This window comes from Furipterus horrens, unplaced genomic scaffold (assembly GCF_987537825.1).
Source record: "Furipterus horrens unplaced genomic scaffold, mFurHor1.1.pri manual_scaffold_13, whole genome shotgun sequence".
Lineage (NCBI taxonomy): Eukaryota > Metazoa > Chordata > Mammalia > Chiroptera > Furipteridae > Furipterus > Furipterus horrens.
This window is the reverse complement of record NW_028327183.1, coordinates 44,011,898-44,034,028: the sequence shown is the minus strand read 5'-3', so window position 1 is coordinate 44,034,028 and position 22,131 is coordinate 44,011,898. Positions and strand designations below refer to the sequence as shown.

Sequence of the window (22,131 nt, the reverse complement as noted above, 5' to 3'; positions counted from 1 at the left end):
CTTTACAGTACAGCCTGGAAAACATGTTCCAAGAGTCATATCATATTAATCGGCTGTGAGGCAAGAACACTTAGCAGCTGTTTGTTCTGGGGCCTTCTCTGTGAAACATGTGGAACTTTGCTTTGCTTTTTTAAATCAGAGAGAGAGAGAGAGAGAGACAGAGAGAGAGAGAGAAAAACATCCGTCAATTGCCTCCCAGACCGTCTGTACATGCCCTGACTGGGATCGAACCCACAACCTTTTGGTGTAGAAGATGATGCTCTAACCAGCTGAGCCACTGGCCAGGGCTGGACCGTTTACTCTGTTACACACCCAGAGTGAGCACATGTTCCCTCTGCGCATCCTGGTGAGACTGGCTGCTGTCACTTAAGCGTGAAGCTCACCTTCCAACTCTGTGACCCCCTTTGCCAGCCAAGGAGAGTGGGGGGAGGCCCGTTCGGGAGACTGGGAGGGAGGCGAGGGGCAAGAGGACATTTCCCACCTCCAGCTCATCTGCATCTTTTGAGCAGCCAGGGCAGCAATGGCTCCGGATTCCAGTTCGTTGCTGTTTTCAGCACCAGCCAGACTTCTGACCTGGAAATGGTGGCTGGGGAAAAACAGCCATTTTTTTGCTCTCTTCACTCACAAAACACCCCAAGCATCAAAAAGAACACCTTTGTGCCTCTGGTTTATTTCACCTACAATTTCGGGGGCGGGGGGGTTGTTTTTTTTTTTTAAATCCTCATCTGAGGACATATTTACTGAGCCACAGCAGCCAGGGCAACACCCAGTGCTTTGACTTGGAGCTCTTTTCAAAACATATCCTGGAGAGCCTTTCCCTCCTCACACAGCAGCATGGTACGCCCCTGGCTGGAGGGCCCGTCGCTTATAAGCCTGTCTACGTCTAATGAATACTGAGCTCTTCCCAGTCGCTTTCCACATCAAGGAATGCTACGATGAATAATAACCTTGTGAATACTTGATGTGATATGTATTTAGGTAACTTGTAAGTGTTATAGAGGGCAATTTGGCAACATCTATAACATTTTAAATGTATCCTTTGACCCAGGATCCTATTTTGTGAGATTTAGTGCATACATACACACATCTATATATTAGGTCTATATACATGCACACATATATAATTAAGTATATGCACATTTACATATTCCCATTTCTATTTATGTATATATATTTTAATTGATTTTAGATTTTAAAAAAAGGGGGGGAAGAGAGAGGGAAATATCGATTTGTGGTTCCATTTGTTGATGCATTCATTGGTTGTTTCTTGTATGTGTCCTGACTGGGGATCGAACCCACAACCTTGGTGTATTGAGACGATGCTCTAACCAACTGAGCTACCAGGCCAGGATTTATTTCTGCATATTGAAAACCATGAATTCATAATGACCTAAACAATTCAAGTCCAACACCTCAAATTTGCTCCCTTTTCATATTTATACGCCTTTTCTCCAGCAGTGAAAAAGCCGACCTCCATTTTCCTTAATTTACTTCTTTGATCAAGTGCCCTATGTGTTCCCCATTCTCCTCCTCAGTCCCCACCCAAACGCTTGCCACCCAGTGTGGGCTTTCACTCCCTGAGCCAGCAGCCCCTCTCCCAGCACTAACGCTCCCCTACCTTGGGAGCTTCCCTCTGTGCTGAGCTGCCCTATGACCCCACTAAGGTCCTGCCACCCCATTCTGGGCCACTGTCCCCACCCCCACCTGAAGCTGGCCTTGCCTGCTCCACCCTCCACCCAAGGGCCTCAGGACTATACTGTTCAGGAAGAAAAGGAAAGGGAAGAGGAAGAATGTTTGACTCTATTTCATGCATTTACTGCTGTTGTGGCCTTTGGGTTCGGAGCTCAAAGGTTTCCCTCCACATTCAGGCTGTAAAGGAACTGTCTCCCTACGTTTAGTTCTCGTTCTCCTGCGGTTTCTCATCTTATACTGAAATCTTTGATCCACTTGGAGTTTATTCAGCTTATTTTGTCCCATTCCTTCCTTCTGCTGGGTTGATGGGGTCTTCTTTATTTCTCTGCTTTTGTATGTATTCTTGTTATCAAAGTTATATATATGCACTGAGTAATGTCACAAAGTGCCTCGTGTTCCATTTAAACTTCCACACCTTGTCCCATTGGCAGTTGATTCCTGTATTAGTTAACCACAGAGGCAAATAAACTCTGAAATATCAGTGGTTTTGACCACTGATTTTATTTCTCCTTCATGTAAAGTCTAATTGGCAGAGAGGCAGCGGGGCAGGAACTCAGGCTGATAGCAGTGTGTTTTCTTCTTTGTTGTTATTCTTTATTTTCTTAACTTTATTTTTATTGTTGACACCATTACAGAAGTTTCCATTCCCCACCCCCTTGCCCACCTCCGCCCAGTCCCCAGCCCCCTTCCCTCTGGCTATCACCACACTGCTGTCCTTGTCCATGGGTCATGCATATATGATCTTTGGCTAATCCTCTTGCCATCTTCCAAACAGTGTTGACAGCTGTCAGTCTGTTCCATGTGTCCATGCCTCTGTTTCTCTTTTGTTCATCAGTTTATTTTGTTCATGAGATTCCACATATAAGTGAGATCATATGGTATTTATCTTTTTCTGACTGGCTTATTTCACTCAGCTTAGTAGTCTTCAGGTCCATCCACGCTGTTGCAAAAGGTAAGAGTCCCTTCTTTTTCATGGCCGTGTAGTATTCCATTGTGTAAATGTACCACAGCTTTTTTATCCACTTATCTGCTGATGGGCACATGGGCTGCTTACAGATCTTGGCAATTGTAAATAACACTGCAATGAACAAAGGGGCACATGTAGTCTTTCAAAATGGTGTTTTGGGATTTTTAGGCTATGTTCCTAGAAGTGGGATCGCTGGGTCAAATGGCAGTTCCATTTTTGATTTTTAAGGAAAGTAGCAGTGTTATCTTAACATGCAACTCCTAAGTTCTCCCTGGGTGTGGCAGCCAGACCCCAACATGAACCCCAACAATCCCCACCTCCTAACAGCCACTCCCTGTGTAGTCCTCGCCCACAGTGTACCAAGGCTGGTTTGTGTGGCCAGTGGCACATGGAAGAGGTAATGGGATATCACTTGAAGTTATAAGGACTATGGCTGCCATTTCTCTCCTTTCTCTGTCCCTGTCTTTCTCTGTTTCTCTAATCACTTGCTCTGGGGGAAGCTGGCTATTGTGTCATGGTGATGCCCAAGCAGCCCATGGAGAGGCCAGCTACCAACCAGCAAGGGACTCAGGCCTCCAGCCCACCACCAAGTGAGTGAGCTTGGAAATGAATCCTGCAGCCCGAGTGGAGCCTGCAGGGAATCGCAGTCCTGGTTAACAGCTGAACTGAAACCCCACAAGAAGGCCTGAGGCAGAATGACCTGGTTAAGTTGGTCTGGGTTTCAGATCCTCAAAAATGATGTGAGGTAATAAATGCTTGTTACCTAAGCTGTGAGGATTTGGGGGTAATTTGTTTCACAACAATAGATAACTGGCATCCACATCTAATTAGCAGGCGGGGAGAGAGAACATCGATTTGTTGTTCCACTTACTGATGTAATCATTGGTTGATTCTTGTATGTATGTGCCCTGACTAGGGATTGAACCCGCAACCTTGGCTTATGGGGACGATGCTCTAACCAACTTAGCTACCCAGCCAGGGCTTTTAAAGTTGATTTTTAAAAATATTTTTTTTATTTATATTTTTAGAGAGGGGAAGGGAGGGAAAAAGAGAGGGAGAGAAACATCAATTGGTTGTCTCTCTCATGCCCCCAATTGGGGACCTGGCCTGCAACCCAGGCATGTGCCCTGATGGGGAATCAAACTGATAACCTTTTGGTTTGCAGAACAATGCCCAACCCACTGAGTCAAGAATGTTAATATTTTTGATTAGGTCATTAACTTAGAATTGGTATTTAGCATTCACAGTTAGACTAATCTCTCTCTCTTATTTTTTGGTGGGATGAGGGACCCATCCATCATGAATTAGTGTTTAAGAAACCAATAAAAATGTTCACATCTAAATGCAGTATTGTTAGAGATGATTAATGAAATTAAAGCTTTTACATTCAGAAAATTAAATTTCTAAAGTGGTTTAGTATATGAATCCAAAAATATTTTTGTAAATTTTTCAGAATTCTGATTACTAAACAAAATTGAAGTTCAGATTTTAGTTCTTTCCTCTTAGTGTGTATTTATTATTTTCAAATGAAGACCATTCTTAAGGATGAAGAGGACTTAAAATATTTTGAGGAAAATCAATTTTCTGAAATCATTGTCCCCTACATATTGTATAATAAAATACATCCTATCTTTACAGATATTCATTATCTCACAGAATTGGACTTCTTGAATAAAGCTAGAAAATCACAAGGCAAAATCAATTGTCAAAACTAAGAGCACTATTATATTTTCCACATGCCAGTCTTTGTTCTAAGCATCTAACATGAAATAACCCATTTAATACTGTTTAGCCTTAATGGATGGGTACTATTATCCTCATTTTAAAAATGAGAAAATATCCTGGCTGGTGTGGCTCAGTGGATTGAGCGCTGGACTATGAGCCAAAGGGTCACCGGTTTGATTCCCAGTCAGGGCACATGCCTGGATTGTGTGCTAGGTCTCTGGTTGGGGATATGCAAGGGACAACCACACACTGATGTTTCTCTCCCTTCCTTTTTCCCTCCCTTCCCATCTCTCTAAAAATAAACAAAAATTTTTTTTTAAATGAGAAAATAGCCTTGGCAGGGTAGCTCATTTAGCTCAGTTGGTTAGAGCATTGTCTCAATATGCCAAGATTGCAGGTTCAAACCCCATCAGGGCACATACAGAAATCAGCCAATGAATGCATACATAGGTGACACAATAAATTAATACTTCTCTCTTCACTCCTCTCTTCCTCTCTAAAATCGATCAATAAATTCTTTTTAAATGAGAAAACTGAGGCTAACGGAGGTGACCTCACTTCCCTAAGGTCACAGTTATAAGGAAATTCTTTTTCAGAGCTGATCTCTAAAAAAGGCTTATCTGAAATGTGACTATATACCCCCACATTCTCTCCGTCACCCTAAGGGTGGCCCAGTGACTTCACGTACAGTGGGACTGTCCCCATGATGGGCAAGCCAGGGAAGAGCGGGTTAGTGGGGGAAGAAGTCCAGTTCCGTTTGGGGTGAAGCGGAAGAATCTTCCACATCAGGGAAACTGCCAGGATGTTGGGAGGTAGGAGCGAAAGGAAATGGGCTAAGGATCCCGACTCTTGGCTGGGAACCTGGTCCCTGAGTAGTTGCATCACTGGAGATGACAGCTGATGTCTTGTATTTGGCATTTTATTTCAAAATTGCAGCAAAAAGAGAAAAAAATATATCAACGGCAGCACTTGGGAGACCCAGCCTGAGAGGTGCGGCGTCCGGGCCAAGGAGTTTACTTGACGCTCGGCAAGGAGTCCCAATCCCCCAGGTCTGAGAGGCGGAGCTAGGGGCCCTGACGCCTGGGTCAGGCCCTTACGGCTTTGGGAGTGTAGCGACCACGAGGGGGCGCCAGAGACCCAGGCGTCCCGGCCCCCCAGCCTTTTACTTCTTATTGCACTTCAGGAGAATCATTGGTAGGGAGGTGATGATCCGACTGGGACCAGATGCTACAGGCCGCTGGGTCCGAGCGGTGGCCAGCACGGTCTGCAGCGTCACACCGGGAACATCCACTCGTGGGCTTTTGTTCCATACTGTGGGTCAAGGGAAGCAGAGCGTGAGAGCAGTCAAACTGCAATTCCCAGCAGGCCCCGGGGCATCCCAGGCAGAGTGCTTGCGGAGTTGCGCCCCAGGACCTCATGGGAAATGTAGTCTATCCAGCGGAAGGCTGGCTGCAATGGTGGGAAGGGGGAAATCATTGCAAAGACAGCGTAGTGACTTAAGTGAGATGCAGTTCTGCCAAGGAATTATTCTAAGCTCCTGAAGGCTCTTGGAAAAAATCAGCAGGGAAAGCCCAGATAGGCTAGAGAAGTTGTAAGTCCAGATGCTTTTACAGAGTTTACCGAAGCTCACAGGAAAGGGAGCTCTAGATCAAGTGGCAGGAACTAAGCCCAGGGGTTCACCGGACAGGTGTCTAGGCTCAGACTGATGGAAATACAGGTCCTTCCAGAGGCTTATGAGAGGAAACAGTCCTGGGCCACAGAGGGGGTCCAGAGGCTTTTACGATATTTCTCAGGCCACAGGGATAGCCCAGCACTCCAGGGGAACCACGGGGAGTGGCCTTCTGCGGCCAGAGGCTGGTGGGAAGGGGGTTTTTCCCACCGGAAGGACACTGGGGGCTGCAGAGGTTCAGAGAAAGCAATTTCTCAAGCTAGGGCTACAGAGGCTGCCAGAAAAGGGACAGTGAGCCCCAAGCGGTATTCTAGGCCACAGAGGCTCAAGGAAAGCCGACTCAGGCAAGGGCCCAGAGGCCGATGGGAGGGTCGATATCATCTCGTGGGACTGGGGGGGCGGGGGCGGTCCTCAGGCCGGAGGCTCACCGGACTGGAATCTCACTGGGGAACCAGCTTCCAGCCCATCTCCCAGCAAGCGCACCTACCTGGATTGCCCTCAGCTCCTTCTGGAAGCGGAGGATGAGCTCAGGCCCATTTTCCATGGTGGGAATGTGGAGGTTCTGGGAAAGAACGCGCGGTGAGGAACGGGCTCCACAGCGCCCTCCTCCCCGTCTTCTCCCCCATCTCCAGTGGCAGCTCCACCTCACCTTGCCTTGGTACAGGATTTGGTGCACAGGGCAGACCTGGCAAGCCGTGCCTGAACCAAAGACTTCGCGAATCCGGCCCTCCTCCAATGCCCGCACAAACTCCTTCATGGTGACCTTGCGCTCTACCACCCGGAACTCACGCTGCAGGGTGGGGAGCAGACATATGAGCCCAGCCGGCTGCCCTGCTGCAGAGACCTGCCTAAGGATGGCGAGAAAGACAGAGACCCAAGGCGGGCTGGGCAGACACCTAGAGAGAGGGGGATGGGGACAAGCCAGTGTACCCCAGCTCCCACCCCAGCCCCCAATGCACTGGCCCCCAACACAGCAGGACCCAATCCCTCCGGCTTCCTGAAGACACCACACTCTCACCCAGGTCCGAGCCAGGTCCAGCAGGCTCTGTCTGACGACTCCAGGCAGGATGACACCGTCCAGCGCGGGGGTCACCAGTTCCAGCACTACGTCAGGTGTAAGGGGCGGGGGTCTCACTCACGCCCTCAGACACCCCCTCCCATCCTTAGGAACCACTCCACCCCAATCTCTGAGACCTGCAATCTGCTAGGAGTTAGGACAGCACCCACTTTCACTGGGGCTCGGGGTGGGTCGTGGGTGGGCTCACCCCCGTCCTCATGGGTCCAGTAGATGAAGATGTTCATGGTGCCCACCTCGGTCAGCTGGTGGTCAGGCCCATACAGCCAGAGCACCTGTTCGCAACCCTTATTTTTCGCCTCCTGCTGCACAAACACTGTGGGCCCGTAATTGCTGGTGAAGAACAACATGGTCAGCGAGGGCAAGGGACCCCCACATGGCCCTGGGGCGGGGGGGTCTTTCCATACCAAGGCTGATCCTGCTCCTCCCAACTCACAGCCCTCCCGGGGCTCCCCAGCAGCTGCCGGACAGGATCACAGGCCTCAGTCTGGTCTCTAGGGCCTGGCCTGCCCCGTACCAGACATTTCCTTCCCTGAAGTCTGGGACTTGGCCCCTCCTCCCTGCCCCCATGCATGTGGTCCCCAGGATTAGAAACTGTTTAGCATCCTTCTTTTCTTTTAAGATTCTATTTCTTTATTTTTAGAGAAGAGAAAGGAGGGAGAGAAATATCAATTGCTTGCCTCTCACATGACCCCAACTGGGGACCTGGCCCGCAACCCAGACACATGCCCTGACTGGGAATCGAACTGGCAACCTTTCAGTCCACAGGCTGGCACTCAATCCACTGAGTCACATCAGCCAGGGCTGTTTACCATCTTCCGTACTCAGGAAACCATGTCCTTCCTAACCCTTCAGACTCAGCTAGAGTGTCACCGGCTCCTCTGTGAAGACTTTGAAAATGCCCCAGTCACCTCCATCAGAGCAGGTGCTGCCCTGGATATTGGGGCTCCCACCGGCCTGGGAGCCCCTGGAGGGCAGTGGCCAGATCTGACTCATCTGTGGCCCCAGCTTCCCTTGCAGGGGGCCTGGCCCCGAGAAGACCTTATAAGATGTGTGTTTGAAAGGACCTGATCGAACTCCCAGCTGAGACCACACTTGCTGCCCTAACACACCTTTACCCTATTCTCTGCCTCAGTGACCAACCAGGAGACCCTCCCTGCTGACCTGAACCAAGGCCGCTGGGGAGACATGTGCACAAAGTCCACACACAAGGTGAAGGGCCCTGGCAGCCCAAGGGCCTGGGGGTGCAGGGTCGGGGGAAGGGGGCGAGCCTGGGTGCTCAGGGGAGGCTACCTGGTGGTGAGACTAATGAACTAAGTATACACTTTATTTCTGGAGGCTTCCCAAGGGGCCAATCCTGGTTTCCCCACTGACTTCCACCCAAGCCCAGCCCCCCTCACACCATGGGGCCAATGACATCACATCCAATTTATGGGCGGAGCTGTCCCCAACCATGTGAAACAGGATGGGGAAGGCAAGGGACGTCCAACACCCCGCCCCCCCCCCCCCAAGCAGGGCACTACACCCTGTGTCTCTGAGGGCCGTGGAGCAGAGGCGCGGAGTGGGGGCGGGGGCGGGACTACTTACCCCCCCAGTTTGCAGTCTCCGACGCCACCCTCCCAGGCGCGGATGAACGCTGGGTCAGCCAGCAGGGAGACAGGGCTCATTGCATCTCCGGGGAAGTACGAGCCCACGGGGCACAGAATGACGAACAGGAGGGCTCTGGTGGATCTGGTGACGCCTAGCGAGGGCTGCGACGGGCAGAAGGGCGCATGAGGAACCCCGGAGTCCAGGCCTCCAGCCCCACGCCTGACCCAGGAGTCCGGGTCCCCAGCCCTTTCCCTTTAGGAGCCCCCCCACCCCAGGCTGGCTCCCCAGCCCCGCGGTGCCCTGGCGCTGACAGCCGGGCCCACCTCGTTCCCAAGCAGCACAGGGCGCACGTAGAGGCTGGCGCCGGGGCTGTCCGGGACCCAGTCCTTGTCCACCTCCACGAGCCGGCGGATGCACTCCAGCAACTCGGCCTTGTCGAAGCTCTGCAGGGGATGCGGGTGGGTCAGGGAGCCCCCGACGCACCCCGCGCCTGCGCCCGCCCCCGCCCGGGTGGCCAGGGCCGCTCACCGGCAGGCAGAGGCGCAGGGCCGAGCGCAGCATGCGGTCCATGTTGAGCCAGGGTCGGAAGAGGCGCACCCGCCGGTCGCTGCCTTTGAACGCCTTCATGCCCTCAAAGAGCTGCGGGGAACAGGCGGGCGTGCAGCTCAGAGGCCACCTCCGACAGTCAGGAGGAGACCCTGAGCGACAGCAGGACACAGACTGACGCCCAGGCACACCGACACAGAAGCAGGGACGAACCCGCTGAGCGCACGGCGGGACAGGGAGAGAGAGAGACCCAGAGAGATAAGATCCAGAGACCGAAGAAAGCAGAGCAGAGGGACCCAGAGACAGACGTGCCGGGAGAAGATGCTACGTCCGGTGTGCCTTTATCAAGACAAATGATGGTGTGGGAGTTAGGTTTTTAAAGAGCCCTTGTGCTTTAGAGAAACGCTGAGATACCTATACGTGAAGTCATAGAACGCCCAGTACTTGCTCAAAAATCCTACAGAAAGGAAGGAGTCCAGATTAAACAAGATGGTGACCAGCCCCGCTAACTGAACACACAGGGTGATGGTGGGGTGGCGGGGCAGGTCCTGGCACTCTACTTTTATGTTTGAAGTTCTCCATAATAAAAACGCTTTTAAAAAGATTTTAGAGAGAGGGGAAGGGTGGGAGAAAGAGAGGGAGAGAAACATTGATTCGAGAGAAGAACATCGGTTGGTTGCCTTTTCGTAGGTGCCCAGACCGGGACTCAACCCGCAGCCCCAGGCGTGTGCCCTGACTAGAAAGCAAACCCACGACCTTTCAACTTGCAGGACGATGCCCAACTGAGCCACACTAGCCAGGGAAAAACACGTTTTTTAATGCAAAACACATATATATTGAGCCCTGGCTGGTGTGGCTCAGTGAATTGAGCACCAGCCTGCGAACCAAAAGGTCACCAGTTGGATTCCTGGTTAGGGCACATGCCTGGGTTGCAGGCCAGGTCCCCTGCTGGGGGCACATGTGAGGCAACGGGTCAATATTTCCCCTGCACATTGATGTTTCTCTCCCTCTTTCTCCCTCCCTTCCCCTCTCTCTAAAAATAAATAAAACCTTAAAAAAAAAGGCTGATCCTTACCCCCACCTCGTTGTTTTTCCCGCCTTCAAGACCCCAAAAGAGCTGGCTTCTCTCACTCAGCCCCTTGTACCCACACTGCCCGCTGGGCTCCCACTGCCATCACCGAGACCACCTCACGTTCCCAGGCTTTGCACTTGTTGGCTCCTCACCAAGGAAGCTCTCCTAGATTCACCTCATGTCTTCCAACTCAACTCCTAGGGCTCAGCTTCAATGTTCTATCCTTCCTGGTGCAGCCTCACCCCCAGACAGGTCGGGTACTTGATTCCTGCCCCAAGTTCCATGTCTGCTTCTTTTTAAAAAAATTATTTATTGATTTTAGAGAGAGAGAGGAAGGGGGGGTATAGACAGACATCAATTTGTTGTTCCACTTATTTATGCACTCATTGGTTGATTCTTGTATGTGCCCTGACCAGGGATCAAACCCACAACCTTGGCGTATGGGGACGATGCTCTAACCAACTGAGCTACTCTGGCCAGGGCCATGTCTGCTTCTTTATTGTTTGCTTCCCTACAAACTGCAGGTGACATGAAGCCAGGACCCCTAGTCCCCTGTGCCAGGGCAATGCTTGGCACACAGTAGGTTTTTGCTGAATGAATAAGTGACTAAATACATGAATAAAGAACAGAAATAATGGGGAGGGGGGAGGTAGAGAAGGAGGGTAAGCAGGGGAAGGGTTTAGTAAAGGAACTAGTATAAATGACCCACGGACATGGACAACAGGGTGGGGACTGACTGTGGGAGAAGGGGTGGGCTGGGAGGGGTGGGAGCAATGGGGGGAGAAGTGGGACGACTATAATAGAAAAACAATAAATAAATCAAAAATAAAGAACAGAAAGAAGCAAAAATAGCCAGGATAGTTTGGGGAAAATAAAATAACTGCCATGGACATATGAGTAAACCAGCTGAACAGTGGAGGAGACTAAAAAGTGGATCATAAAGCAACCAGGAAACACATGGTGGATTCACTTGAATGGTGTTTTGACAACCAAATACTCACCTAGGGGGAAAAATTAAATTGGATCACTATTTCACACTTCACACCAAGAAAAATTCCAGGTGGATTAAAGATTTAAATTTAAAAAATTAGCCCCAGCTGGTGTGGCTCAGTGTATTGAATGCCGGCCCGTGAATCAAAGGGTCACTGGTTCAATTCCAGGTCGGGACACATGCCTGGGCTGTGGCCGGGTCCCCGGCTGGGGGCACACAAGAGGCAAGCAATTGATCTATCTCTCAAACAACAATGTTTCTCTCCCTCCCTTCTCTTCTCCCTGAATAAATAAATAAAATCTTTAAAAAGTAAAAAATAAAATTAAATAATTAAATAATTAAACCATAAAAGCTATAGAACAGCGGTTCTCAACCTGTGGGTCGCAACCCCTTTGGGGGTCGAACGACCCTTTCATAGGGGTCACCTAAGACCATCGGAAAACATATATATAATTACATATTGTTTTTGTGATTAATCACTATGTTTTAGTTATGGCTGGGGGTCACCACAACATGAGGAACTATATTAAAGGGTCGCGGCATTAGGAAGGTTGAGAACCACTGCTATAGAAGGAAACACAAGATAACTGTTTCATCTGGCATTGAGGATGGTGGTCTAAATATATCAAATCATGAATTCCAGCCAAGATGGAAGCCTAGACAGACATGCTGCATCTCCCTCCACAACTAAGAAGGAATATAACTACCTCAAAACTAGAGACGACCAGAAGTTCCAGAAAACTAAGCTACATGGAGGTCCAACAAACAAAGATATAAAGAATAAATACTCATCCAGACAGGCAGGAGGGGTGGAGCTGGGGCAGAGAGGACGCGGTGTGGTGGCAGCAGCAGTGTCAGCAGCAGCAGGCCGGTGGAAAGCACAGTCACACGTTTTAAAAAGTTGGGAGAGACACCTGGGAGCGTTCCCAGCACCAGCACCAGACCACACAGCTCACGGTCCCAGCGCCAGGGAAACTAAAGCCTCATTGTTTCCGACTGTGCAGACCAGTGGGGGTTGGAGTGAAGGCAGAAACTGCTGGGCTCTCAGCAAGTCCACTTGTTTAAGGGCCCCAAAGTCCTAGAACATCTGCAGACCCACTCACTCTGGGAACGATGGCCAGGGCAACGGCTAGAGAGGCACCACTCCCATATGGAAGGGGGAGAAGTTCCTGGAAAAGGGGTAAGTGCTGGGCAGGTGGCATTGTTCCCTCTCAGATCCCTCTCCCACATACAGCACCACAACGTGGTGAAATGAGTTGCCCTGTACTGACGAAGCTGTAAAGCTCCACCCCATACAACATAACAGGTGCAACAGCTTTACTTAGGATGCAGAGGCAAACAAACACAGGAGCCTGTCATAATGAGGAGACAGAAAAGTATGGCCCAAAAGAGGGAACGGATCAGGGTTCCAGGTTCCAGTGGGAGAACTAAGCGACAAGGAGATAGCAAACCTAACAGATGCAGAGTTCAAAACACTGGTGATAAAGATGCTCACAGACTTGACAGATATGCTTAAGTAGAGCAAGCGCATAAGGGAAGAAGGGAAGACTATGTTAAGTGAAACGAAGGAAAACCCACACAAAACCAGTGGTGAAGGGAAGGAAATCAATGATTTGGAACATAAAAAAAACCAAAACAGTCAACCAGTACAGAATGAGGAAACAAGAATTGAAAAAATGAGGAGAGGCTATAGGAACCTCTGGGACAACTTTAAATATGACAACATCTGAATCACAGAGGTGCCAGAAGAAGAGGAAGAGCAAGAAATTGAAAGCTTATGTGAAAAAATAATAAAGAAAAACTTCCCAAATTTGGTGAAGGAAATGAATATACAAGTCCAGGAAGCACAGAGAGTCCCTAACAAGCAAGACCCAAAGAAAACCACATCAAGACACATCATAATTAAAATGCCAAAGGTTAAAGATAAAGAGAGAATCTTAAAAGCAGCAAGAGAGAGGCAGAGAGTTGCCTACAAAGGGGTGCCTGTAAGACTATTAGCTGATTTCTCAAAAGAAACTTTGCAGGCAAGAAGGGACCAGCAAGAAGTATTCAATGTGATGAAAAGCAAGAATCTACAACCAAGATTACTCTATCCAGCAAAGCTATCATTTAGAATGGAAGGGCAGATAAAGTGCTTCCCAGACAACGTAAAGCTAAAGGAGTTCATCATCACCAAGCCATTGTTATATGAAATGTTAAAGGGACTTATTTAAGAAAAAGATCAAAACTATGAACATTAAAATGACAACAACAAAAAATGACAACAAACACACAACTATCAACAACAGAATCTAAAAAGTAAAATCGAACTAAGCAAACCAGAGTAGGAACAGAATCATAGGTATGGGGATCATTTTGAGGGTTATCAGTTGTGAGAGAGGAGGGGGAGAAATGGGGAAATGGTGCAGGGACTAAGAAGCATAATTGGTTGGTACAAAATAGACAGGGGAAAGTTAAGAATAATATAGGGAAGAGTGAAGCCAAAGAACTTATATGCATGACCCATGGACATGAACTAAGGGGGGTGGGATTGCTGAAGGGAAGGGGGGTATTGGGTGGAGGGGAGCAAAGGACAAAAAACAAAAAATGGGACTATTGTAACAACATAATCAATAATTAAAAAAATAATAATAACAATACAAGTGAGCCCTGGCCAGGTAGCTCAGTTGGTTACAGCTTCATCCTGATTACACCAAGATTGCGGGTTCAATCCCCAGTCAGGGCACATACAAGAATCAACCAATGAATGCATCAATAAGTGGAACAACAAATCAACATTTCCCTCTCTCTCCCCCCCCTCTTCCTCTTTGTCTCTAAAATCAATAACAATTTTTTTTAAATTAAAAAAACAGTATAAGTGGCCTGTTTGTTATTCCACACACGCTCCACAGTGAAGATGACATGAGAATGTGATTTTCCTACACCCTCAGCTGGCCTCAGTTCCCCACGCACCTTAAATGAGAGGGATCACAAAAAAATTGTCCGTTTTATACCCAGGGCCTCTAAACCCTTTCCTGTGCCCTCACTCAACCGAAGAAATGCTGGTTTCCCAGTTGGAGGACAGGAAGGTAAATGAGTGGTAGGTTCCAAACTCACCTTCCTGTGGTCATGATTCTCACGGTCCATCCCTAGCGTCTAGCTGCTACCACAGTTGTGTCTCCTCTGCACAGAACTCACTGGTTCTAGTCAAATGTCCTGAGTAGGTGGGGAAAAGAAACCCTCCAAATTCTTTTTTGTTAATTCTCACCCGAGGATATGCCCACTGCTTTGTTAGAGGGGGGAAGGGAGGGAGAGAGAGAGGAAGAGAAACATCGACTGGTTGCCTCTTGTGTGCACCCTGAGTGGGGCTCAAACCTGCAACCTAGGGAATCGAACCCATGACCCTTCTTTGGTTTACAGGACAACACGCCAACCAACTGAGCCACACTGGCCAGGGCAACCTTCATTATTCTTAACAAAAACATGCCTAATGTCACAGAACTATACACTAAGGAACAAAAATTACTCAACTACAAACAGGCTAATAGAGCTGGGATATGCTCATTCAAAGCCTGTCACAACTAAAGCTTCCCCAGGAAGACTTCGCTTTCAGCAATAGCTTTAAGTCACAAAACAAATGCCACCTGGATATCTCTCCTCACAGCCTGTCACCAAGCCCCGCAAAGCTGATCCGCTTCCTGGGTCCCCATACAGACAGTCCTGTGGACGACCTGGTCACCTGGCCAAACCTCTGGGTACCATCCTCAGCCCTCCCTTCCCTTCTCTCACCCAGCCTGCCATCCCTCTTGTCCCCAGATCTCCTCGCCCTGTCCCCTCCTGTCCATCTCCCAGCTCAGGCCTCCACATCCACCTATTTTCTCTGGTCTGTACCTTCGCCCAACCTGGCCTCCTGGTCTCCAGTCTCCCATCTCCAGCTCATCCCCCACATGGGCTGATGGGGTCTCACCGTGCCCGGAGCGGGCCCTGCTCCGCGCCTGCTCAGAGCCCACATGGCTCCCAGCGCCTTTGTCAGGGTCCCAGCCCCGGAGCTGCTCAGTGGCCCTGATGACATCCTTTGCCTCTTCCACCTCACTGCAGTCCCACAATCACCCCAAATATGCTGGGTTCCTCTTTGTGCTGTCTCTGTACTTACTGTCCCCTCTGTGCCCAGACAGACTGACCCCACTTTCTTTCAAGTCATTGGTAGAACTGGGTTCCTCTTCCGGTCCCCCACATGCCTCGGCTGCCTCCATCAGAGTTCAGATCACACTAGCTTGTCACCAAACGTGCGGTTTTCAAGGGAAGGGACTCAATCTGCTCATTGTGGGGACCCCAGTGACTCCCCGCACACAGCCCGAAAAATGAGAAGCCTAGGAAGACAGATGATGTGTACACAGGAAAAAGAAACACACGAAAAGCAGACCCAGCGTGGGGGACAGGCAGAGCAAGAGGGAAGAGATGCAGAGAGAGGTGGGGAAGAGGGTGGGCTGCCCGGCCACCTGCAGTGAGTAGTGGAGAGCAGAGCAGGCCGGGTGCAGCGAGAGACTCTGGAAGGGCTGGATCCGGGGCTGGTTCCAGCCCTTCTCGGTCCATTCCACCATCAGCATGTGGTCGGTGAACGTCTTCCCAAACACCAGGGTCTCGCTGGGGTCAGGCTTCTTATGAGGCTTCTGTGTCATTTCCAGCTGCAAGTCTGCAGCCTGAGAAAAGAGGGGACCCAGGGATCCTGGAATCTGGCTACAACTTCCAAACTGAAAAACTACAACTCCCATGAACCCCTGGGGCTAAGACCCAGCGAGAAGAGGCTCCAGAGGCTTCTGGGACATGATGTTTCAACTCTTTCCCCGAGCTGATTGGACTCCCCAATTGCCACCCACCTTGACCTTTGAACACTGGATCTTTTGGAGATTCCCAAATGCCATCCCTAGCCTCCGCCTTCCTCAGACCCATTAGGTCAGGCCCCCAGTCCCTCTTCCTTGGGATCCAAAAGTACAGTCCCCACCTTTTACCTTGAAGCTGGATGAGGCATATCTTCGGGGGCCACACAGAAGCCAAGGGACAGGGAGAAGTTTTCGGGCCCAAATCTGAGGGTGGGGACAGAAGAAAGGTGGTGAGGCCAGGAGACGGAGAGGGAACCAAAGCCCGGGCAACTTCTTTGCCACCTCCCTCACTTGGGCAGTCCCTCTGGCCTACTCTGTCCCAGGCCCAGTGCACTCTAAACAGGGCATATGGTCTAGCCACATCTTTTCTTTTTTCTTTCTAAATCCTCACCCAAGGATATGTTTTGATTTTAGAGAGAGAGGAAGGGAGAAAGAGAAACATCAATGTGAGAGAGAAACACCCATGGGACACCTCCCATTTGTGCCCTGACAGGAATCGAACCCTAAGCCCAGGCAACTGCCCTGACCAGGAATTGAACCTGCAACTCTCAGGTGTACAGGATGACACTCCAACTCACTGAGCCACTCGGCCAGCGCTGGCTAAATCCTTTCCTCTGTCCTGATCAGCAAGTAGCAGGAAGGCATCCTGAAGGAGGCCAAGTCCCTCCCTGCCCCTATGAGGGCCGTCCCTTGAAAGAGCTGACTCAGCTCCCATTCCCTCCTCCATGCCGGGCAAAGTCAAACCCAGGCGCCTCCCACCCCACAGAACTTTGGCCCCAGCCCTGAGATCAGTTCAGACAGGAGACGAGAAGAGAAGGTACGCAGGTAAGTGAGGGCCTCGCTGGGGACCCAAATCCTGGTAAATTAGAAAAGTGGGGGACTTATAGGTCATGCTCCCCTAGGACCCAGGATCTATATCCCTAGCCTCTTCCTCCCTCGGACCCAGGAGTCCGGGCCCCCAGCCCCCTCCTCCCTCAGACCCAGGGGTCCAAGTCTATATTCTTCCAGGATATCAAACTCACTAAATTCAGATTACATGAAGCCCCCTATCCCGCACTTTGAACACCCGTGATTCCAGTCCCTTTTGATCCCAGGACCAAGGAGTAACCAGCCACATGGACCTGGAGGCCACCACAGTCATCAGTGGACACTGTCCAGATGAGCACTTCTCTGTGGTCCTGCCTGAGGCCAGCAGGGGAGAGCAGGTTGGGCTGCGTCCAGCAGGGTGCCCTCCACCCAATGCTCTTGGACCTCACAATGCCTCTCTCCCCAGCCCTGTGGGAAGACGGGTGGGTCAGGAGGCTGGGGAGACAACAGCGAGCCTGCTCCTGCCTGTGAGCTGACACCAGCCCGTTGGAATGGATGTGAATGGCAGCGGTGACTGGCCAGTAGGTGAGTCACGGGGAGTGAGGTGCTGAGGGGCTGCAACGTCCTCAAGTCTGGGCCAGGAAATCTTGAGGAGCAGCCCTGGATAGTGAGGGGCCCAGGGCTTCTGGCATGATTAGTGTGTTGCTCTGACACATGACCACCAGGTGGCGATGTGTAGCCTGCACAAGCCTGCGGCCATGCTTCTGTCCGGGAGGGGACGGACACAGTTCGGAAACAGGGCAGAGACAGCCTGTGCCCGGGCCAGCGAGCAGCCTGCCAGGGGAACCAGAATGGACAAAAATAAAAAAGAGTCAGGGAGGGAAGAGCAAGAGTGAGAAAGAGACACAGACATAGGAAACGCAAACCGGAAAGGACAGGAAACAAGACCGAGAGATGCCAAAACAGATATGATCATAGGGAGGAAGAGAGACTCAGCCAAGAGATAAGGGGGAGAGAAACTCAGGAAACTAAAGCCTGGAGAAATCAAGATAAGATACTGAGGGTGGAATGAGCAGAAGCCACGAGGGAGAGAATGAGGAAAAAGGACATAGATGAAGACCAGACTCCAGCAACAGAGCACAAATGACCTGGAGAGAAACTGTCTCCGTGATACTTAGAAACAGAGGTGTCCAGGAGAGAGAGGAAAGGGGGGCAGGGAAACACACCCACAAGGCCCAGAAGGGGCAGGGTGGTGTTCAGATGAGAAATCTGCACTGGCCACAGAGTCCCTGTCACACTGGGAGAAACCGCCTTCATCCTCCCAGGACATTTCTCCAGGGGCAGAGGTCTCACCTCAGCTGAGGGAAGGTGCCCCACCATCCGACACCCCAAGTCACGGGGCCTGGGCCCAAAGGAGCCTCCCAGATGAGTATTGGGGCTGAATGGAGAAACAAGGAAGTTGCGGGGCGGGAGGGGGAGCGTGTGCCCAGGCAGGCTCTGTAACATTACGGAGCCTCTACTGCCTCATTACAGCCCAGGACTGTCCCCACCACAATCCAGGACTGTCTCCCAACATGGCCCTGGAGTGTCACCATCAAAGCCCAGGGTTGTTTCTGTCATAGTCTAGCTAACACTGTCTTTCACACTTCAGGACTGCCCCCCTGTATCGCAGCACAGGAGAAGTCCCCACCACCATGCAGTGCCATCCCTGTCTCACCCAGGGACTGTCCCTATCACAGCCCCAACCGGTCCCAGTGAAAGTCCAACACTGTCCTTGTCACAGCCCAGGACTGATCCCTTTACATGTAGAACTGTCCCATTATAGCCCAGGGCTCTCCCATCACAGACCAGAACTAAACTATGATGACCCAAGGCCCTCCACAGCCCAACCCCAGACTGTCCCTGTCCCTGTCCCTGCCCAGGAGTGTCCCACCACAATCCCCAGGAGTGCCCCAGTCATAGCCCAGGTCTGTCTCCATCAGCCACTGAAACCCCAAAAAAGTAAAAATCTGCCCTGCTAGCCATCAAGCTGGGACAAGACACCCAGCCACAGTCAGGTGCAAAGCTAACAGGAGAAACACTTCTCTCAAGGTTAGGCTGTAGCTGTCAAGGGTTGTAATGACAGCCCCTCCTTCCCCTAGCTGTTGCTGTTTCCTTCCCCACTGAGAAACCTTGTTTTCTAAAATCAGACTTTCTGGACTCTGCTGGTTGACGTCATACCAGCAAAAACGGACCGTCTCAGTCCCGCCTGGAGTGTCTCTGTCACTGTGACAATGAGAAGCTGCCTCGACCTCCAGTCCAGGTGCGGAGCTTCAGCTAAGCGGTTTCAGGGACACAACAGTCCGCATCTAGCTTAACCTTTAGTTCCAAGAAAACAGGATCTGGAATCCAATTCCCAGTGCAGACCTGAGGCTGCCCCCCGCGCCGCCAGCCCACTGCCCGGTAGGTACTGGGAGCCTAGCCGGGTGCCCCCGCCGGCTGACTGCTCCTTTCTTAACCCCCCACCCGGGCCCGTGCCTCTCCAATGACGGTCCCTTCCTCCATGTTTCCCTTCTCCGACCTCCCACCCCGGTCTCCTCCCCACCAAGTGCCTCCCCCCACCCGCCACCACCCACTCAAGCTCCCTACTCCTTTCCAGTGGGGCCCCCCGCCTCCTCCGCGCCCCGCAGCGGAACCCCAGTGCCGAAGGCGCGGCGCCAAGCCGGACGGGCTGCCCGCGAGTGGTCCTTCCGGAAGTGCGCCTCCCCGCGGGGCTCTCCAGCCCCACAGTGCGGGGCCGCCGCGGACCCACCTGCCCCAGTGCAGCTACGGCCATGGTCGGTGCGGCGGGTGACGGTGCCCGCCCCTGATTGATTAAGGTGCCGGCCCCGCCCGGTCCACGCCCCCTCGCCGCCGGAGCCCCGGGAACCCGTTACTACTGGGTGCCCTCGGTGGAAACGGACTCCGCGGCAGAGCGCATGCGCCGGACCGCGCAGGGCAGGGGAGTAAATGGAACTGCACCCTCCCCCTAGCCCCCCTCCAGGGGCTGTCTGTTCCAACCACGCTGATGCAAGAGCGTGCCTGCAGCCGTTTCAAAAATGCATTTTAATAGCTTCTGCCCGGGAGTGGGAGTGTGGAAAAACAGCCCCAGGTAATGAAACCGGCCAAGTCTGCCGTGTGTGCTGCCTGTCACTATCAGAACCAATCAGTAGAGATGAGGACTGAATCATTAGGGGCGTTTTATTCAGATGCCAGCGACCTAAGACGGCGGGTTATGTACCCTAAAATCCACCTTAACATCCCGTCTCATGCCTACCTTTTATAGAAGAAGAAAGGGTAAGTAAGGGGTTTGGAAAAAAAAAGGTTAATTGGATAAGAGTTGCAGGGCGATTTTTCCAGTACTTCTTTATCTGTTGATCAACAACTCTTCACCCCTGTCCTGGACATGGCCTCCCGGGAACAAAATGGCTTGCAGACCCCCTGGGCCACAAAGGTTGAATAGCTAGTGGACCTCCTGGAGCCCTGTAGGTTCTGTATTCCAGTTCCCAGAATGCTTTCCACAAGTGTTAGTCACTTGAAGCCTATCAACTAAGGCTAAAATAAATCTTTAAGTCTTGAGTTCCCCTATCAGTAAGGGAGGAAAGGCCAGGACCTCTGCCGATCTCGATCCCTTCCTTGGTGAAAAGGAAAAGCCCACCATACACGTAAACGAAAAGAGAAAGGCCTTTGGGAAAAGGCCTCTGACGTGGGTGGCAGGCAGGGATGAGGGGGTTGCAGTTAAAAACCCTGTTTGGCCGTGGCTGGTGTGGTTCGGTGGATTAAGCACCGGCCTGTGAACAAAAGGGGTCGCGGGTTCGATTCCCAGTCAGGGCACATGCCTGGGTTGCAGGCCAGGTCCCTCGTTGGGGGCGTGCCAGAGGCAACGACATACTGGTGTTTCTCTCCCTCTCTCTCTCTAAAAGATAAATAAAATCTTAAAAATAATAACCCTATTTGAATTATTTTTCTGTAATTTACTTTTTAAAACATAAAAACACAGTTCACCGTGCCTCCTTCCAGTCCTTTTCATCAGTGAGGCCTGAAAAATTTCAATTCCCCAACTTATCAATGTGCCGCTAAGAATAGCTTCTAGAGCAGGACTTCCTGGTTACCCACTTCCTGTGGGCTTCCCCAGCTTGAGAACCCCCAAAGGCAGTTAGCCAGTTGCTCCTCGGTCACTGGGCCGCCCAACCTTCAGTGGTCAGTTCCCCCAACTCCTGCATCTAGGTTACTGTGACTCCAAACTATCGTTCCTGCTCTACCCTCAACCTCAAACCCAGAGCCACTATGCCTCCATAATTCTACTCTGGGACGTTCTGTCCCCAGTCGTAACAGTCACAAGCCCGGGCAGTCAAATTCCAAACCTTTCCCCCAGCAGGGCGTCTTCCTGCTTTTGTTCCCTCCCGCCTCACCCCGCTGCCTGGGGCTATAGGGGGGCGGTGCCCGCAAGACTTCTCGGTCCCTCCTAGGCCAATCAGCGATTGCCGCACACCCCCCGCGGCTGCCAATCCACAGCTGCCGTGCAGCCCCACCCCCTCACCTGGGGACACACCCTGGACTGGGTCCCGCGCACCCCACGCGGGGAAATCCAGGGTCACCCTCCCAAAGCAGAGGAGCCCAGTTTCCTACCCACCCCGTTTCCTTTCCCCCAAATCCAGGAGTGCGGACCCCAGATCCTTTTCTCTCTGTCCCAGGAATCTCAATCCTCAGCCTCTTCTGCCCTCAGAACTTTTAGCGCCGGCCACCCTCCGGCTCCGCAGGCAGTGAGGTCAGGACTCCTTTCCCCTGCGGGCCAAGAACAAAGAAGAGGCCCTTTGGCTTCATCTCCTGATTATCTCCTAATTAGAGCTTAATTGACTCTCCCCTGCGAACCTTTTAACTGGGTCGCTGGGGAAGCCAACCTGCACTGCTTTGCCCTGGAGCCCTAGGCGAGAGGCTCTGCCGCAAGGTCTGCTGGGAGTTGTAGTCCCCCGGGTGGGGGGGGTCGGGCCGGGGGCGAGGGCAGCGGTGTGGACGGAAAATACACGTAACGATGACCTCCTACTTCTGGCTGCCAATTGCTTTTATGGGAACCTGTGGCGTGGTTTGGCACGTTGGTAAATGGGCTTAGTGTCCTGAGT

General features: G+C 51.4%; 1 protein-coding gene and 1 long non-coding RNA gene across 3 annotated transcripts; one reads left to right on the top strand and one right to left on the bottom strand.

The window, feature by feature from the left end:
* Positions 1–5,282: 5,282 nt before the first annotated feature.
* BCAT2 (branched chain amino acid transaminase 2) lies at positions 5,283–19,943 on the bottom strand. Its single transcript, XM_090260860.1, has 11 exons — positions 19,785–19,943; positions 16,316–16,390; positions 15,806–16,006; positions 9,247–9,357; positions 9,042–9,161; positions 8,716–8,879; positions 7,319–7,461; positions 7,072–7,157; positions 6,703–6,843; positions 6,541–6,615; positions 5,283–5,695 (listed from the first exon to the last, which is right to left on the bottom strand). Exons 1-11 carry the CDS (start codon positions 19,806–19,808, stop codon positions 5,657–5,659), a joined length of 1,179 nt encoding a protein of 392 aa, XP_090116986.1. The 5' UTR covers positions 19,809–19,943; the 3' UTR covers positions 5,283–5,656.
* LOC149994863 (uncharacterized) lies at positions 16,929–21,020 on the top strand. Of its 2 annotated transcripts, XR_016507818.1 has the most exons (4): positions 16,929–17,011; positions 17,281–17,578; positions 19,183–19,435; positions 19,632–21,020. It is a non-coding gene; the product is annotated as an uncharacterized LOC149994863 (long non-coding RNA). The 2 variants fall into 2 exon arrangements; XR_016507817.1 differs by lacking the exons at positions 16,929–17,011; positions 17,281–17,578 and having other exon boundaries at positions 18,479–19,435.
* Positions 21,021–22,131: the final 1,111 nt, after the last annotated feature.